This window comes from Parus major, chromosome 7 (assembly GCF_001522545.3).
Source record: "Parus major isolate Abel chromosome 7, Parus_major1.1, whole genome shotgun sequence".
In the NCBI taxonomy this organism is placed as follows: Eukaryota; Metazoa; Chordata; class Aves; order Passeriformes; family Paridae; genus Parus; species Parus major.
Window position 1 is genome coordinate 51,500 of NC_031776.1, and position 3,769 is coordinate 55,268.

General features: G+C 47.7%; 1 protein-coding gene across 3 annotated transcripts in view; it reads left to right on the top strand.

The window, feature by feature from the left end:
• TRAF3IP1 (TRAF3 interacting protein 1) overlaps positions 1-3,769 on the top strand; it is a 27,094-nt gene that overhangs the window by 13,834 nt on the left and 9,491 nt on the right. For all 3 annotated transcript variants that reach the window (XM_015635412.1, XM_015635414.1, XM_015635415.2), the window contains 4 exons: positions 89-172; positions 489-600; positions 1,119-1,155; positions 1,685-1,761. In XM_015635412.1, coding sequence (XP_015490898.1) covers positions 89-172; positions 489-600; positions 1,119-1,155; positions 1,685-1,761 — 310 coding nt within the window. The remainder of the gene's footprint in view (positions 1-88; positions 173-488; positions 601-1,118; positions 1,156-1,684; positions 1,762-3,769) is intronic.

A 3,769-nucleotide genomic window follows, 5' to 3' on the forward strand; every position in this document is an offset into this window, starting at 1 on the left:
CCTTTCCATCAGCAAAGGCTTGTGTTGCTGTGTGAAATGAAATGTGAAATGTGAAATTGATTTTTCCCCATTCCCACTGTTATTCCAGGCGGATTCCCCGTCCTGGCAGCGCGAGGCCGGCACCTCCACGAGTGAAACATCAGGAGAGCACCGAGCTCTTCATCCCAGAAAGGTGAGGGATGAGGGAAGTGCAGAGTGGATGTTCCTTGGAGCACATCCTTCCCAGCTCCTCTGGCTTCACCAGTTTGGGGTGGTCACCTCATGGTGGGGACATGTGGGATTCCCATTCCTGGAGTGTCCAAGGAAGGCTTGGATGTGGCACTCAGTGCTCTGGCTGGGGATTGCTCACAGGTTGGACTTGGAGAACTTTTCCAGCCTCAGTGATTCTGGGATTCTGTGATCTTTTGATGGCTTTTACTTGAGTTTAGTTTATTCTGGACAGATCTCAGTATTTCCATTCATTCCCCTTTTCCTCGTGTCCCTGGCAGGAGCGGCAGCGCCAAAACGGCCCCAAATGTGATCAGGGAGCAGCAGGATTCTGATGAGGAGGATGAGCAGTTTGTGGTGGAGGCAGCAGAGCCCCTGCCAGAGATGCCAAAGGTCTGTTCCTGGTGCAGCTTTCTGAACCTTTTTCCTTATTTTGTTTGGAATGTCCAGCCTGGAGAAGAGAAGGCTCCAGGGAGGGCTCAGAGCCCCTTCCAGGGCCTGAAGGGGCTCCAGGAGAGCTGGAGAGGGACTGGGGACAAGGAATGGAGGGACAGGACACAGGGAATGGCTCCCACTGCCAGAGGGCAGGGCTGGATGGGATATTGGGCAGGAATTGTTCCCTGTGAGGGTGGGCAGGCCCTGGCACAGGGTGCCCAGAGCAGCTGGGGCTGCCCCTGGATCCCTGGAAGTGTCCAAGGCCAGGCTGGACATTGGGGCTTGGAGCAGCCTGGGACAGGGGAAGGTGTCCCTGCCATGGCATGGGTGGAATGGGATGAGTTTGAATGTCCACCCAAACCATTCCACGATTTCCTGCCTTGTTGAAATATCCCCCAGCTGAATATTTTTGAATAGTTCCATATTTCAGCAATGCCAACTTTTTTGCAACTAAAGCTCTCTTCCTGCATGTGTAGGAGCCAGAAGTGGAGCTGGGTGAGGATCAAAAGCATGGTATGTTTGCTTTTATCTATATTTATACAGATCTAGAATCAACCCCTGGGTTTAAACCAAATGCTGAACACTTAAAATGCTGAACAGAGCAGTAAAATCCCTCCTGAGGGAAGGGCTTTGCAACGTTTGCAGGAAAACCAACTTATTTACCCAGGCTTGTTTTCCTGTGCAGCTGGATTGACAACTGTGTTAAGGACACATTTTCTATGCATCCTCAATGTCAGCAGGATTTAAAATTCTGCATAAAGCTCATGAATTAAAGTTTCTTCAAGTGTCAGGTACAGCTTGTCAGCTCTGAGATACGAGGCTGGATTTAAAGACAAGTTCTAGAAAAGTTTGGGAGAAAAAAGGTCAAATAACAAATACCTTGTGTGTCAGTGTTTAAAATACAAAATAAAACGCTGATTATGTTGCTCTAAAAGTTGTCTGCATTGAAAAAACAAACCAGTTGGGTTTTGTTTTATTGTCTGAATGTTTAAAACTGTTTATAGTGTCCACCAATGCTTAGAAAAATCTGGTTTTTCAACAGGTGGGCTGGTGAAAAGAATCCTAGAAACAAAGAAGGATTATGAGGCATCACAGAAATCATCCCAGACCACAGACAGGGTGAGGTGGCAATGGCCTTCAAAGAACTGGGAGATCAAATGTTGCAACTGTGACCTTTTTCTTTGCTTTAAATGTGTTTTATTCCAGTTATGATCAAGCTTTTCTCTGTCATGTCTTGTTTTGCTCATGTGATTTTTTTCCCACAGTTGAGAAAGGGAGGGTGGATTTTGGTTTTGCTGGGTTTTGCAGGGGTTTTTTACTATTTTGATCACTTAGAAAGTGTGTGGGAGGGATCTAGCAGTGCTCACAAACCAGAAGCAAAAGCTTGTACCCCCCATATTAGAGTGTCTTCCTCTTACAGTGGAGAGCTCTAGCTTTGTCTGCCTTGCAGAGCTCCTGGTGTGAGAGGCAGCCAAGGCTGAGATGGACTCTTGTGATCCCTTGGCCCCATGGAAAATTCCTAAATCCATTCTGATGTGCTGGGGAGAGGCACTGAGGCATTGAAGTGAAAAATGTCTCATAAAATTAGACAAGTACGTGATGTTTTGGGGAGGTGAATGCATTTCATGAGTTCTTATGTCTTCCAATCACATTTATTTTAATCTTAATTCAGTATTGTAAGGTTTTCCTACATTTCCTACAATTTTTTTCAGGAATGGTCTGTGGTGTTTGAGACCAGCTGTTCCCAGAGCTCTGTGAAATCAGTGGTGATTCTGGAAGCCTTCTGAAGCAGACTCCTGTCTGCCTCTTTTGGCTTTTCCTTTCTTTTCCAGCACGTTGGGGTGGCAGATGTGACTCTTGGGGGAGTATCCTCCTTTCTGGAGTTTGGGATTGGCTGAGATCCAGGCCTGGGAGACAGTTCCTTTTGTGTATTGCAAGGGTTGATGAGCCCAGGCAGGGTTAGGTCGGATATTGGGAAGAAACCCTTCCCTGGGAGGCTGGGGATGCCCCTGGATCCCTGGAAGTGTCCCAGGCCAGACTGGATGGGGCTTGGAGCAGCCTGGGATAGTGGGAGGTGTCCCTGCCCATGGCAGGGGGTGGCACTGGATGAGCTTTGAGGTCCCTCCCAGCCCACATTCCTCTGGGATGATTCTATACCTGAAGAAAGCAAATTCTTCTAAAAAGAAGAAAACACCTTTAGATTGCTGCCCATGATCTGTTAGGAGTGGTTTTGGCTTTATCCAACTTGCTGAATTGCATCCATTTGTTAGAAATGCACTTCTTGTGGTCTCTGTGCTCACTGGAACACCTCTGGCTGTTTGGCATGAGTTTATCCAGTGGGAAAATTTGCCTGCTTGGCGAAATTCTGCCTTTTGAGAATTGTTTGGATACAAAGAAGGGTTCTAGGTTGAATCTGCTGTTCCTGCAGCAGCTCCAAAGCTCATTCCTGAGCTGGCACTTGAGCCCAAGCCATGCTGCTGTCCCTGTTCCCAGGTTTCTAACTAGATGGTGCTGTTGGATCATCAGTCCCCAGGCTCAGTTTAGGAGCAGCATTAGGAATTCATTAATGCTCAGCACTCCCTCACTGTGGGCTGCCCTGGTTGGTGGTGTGTCCTGTCCAGCACTGGGCATGGGACAGGATGGAGGGGAAGGATTCACACAATCACATGGATTTCAAGCTCAGGAAACTTCCTCTGGTGTCTGTGCTAAATTTTCAGGTTGGCTTTTTTTCCTGACAGTGAGTAACAAACTAAACCAGCCCCTTTTTGACCCCTTCAATATTTTTAAATGGCCATTTGTGACCCTCTACAATCACCATTGAGTCCTATCCTGGTTTTCAGCCCCTGAAACATTCATTCAGTGCTTGTTTGGCTTTTGTTGCACTCTGGAAGCCCTGCTCTGTGTTAGCAGTGCTGAGAATAGACAACTCATTCTGGAAAAAAACCTGCTGACTTCCTAGTCCATCATGTGGAAACCTGCCCAAGCTCCTGGAATACCATGGGATTGCCTGTCCCAGCAGCTGGCTGCTACTGCAGGAGGTTCCTGTGCTGCTCCTGCTTTTCACATTATGGTGTGGAAGTGCTTGGGAACCAGAGAGGGAGTCTGGTTCTCCTGGAATTGTGATCCA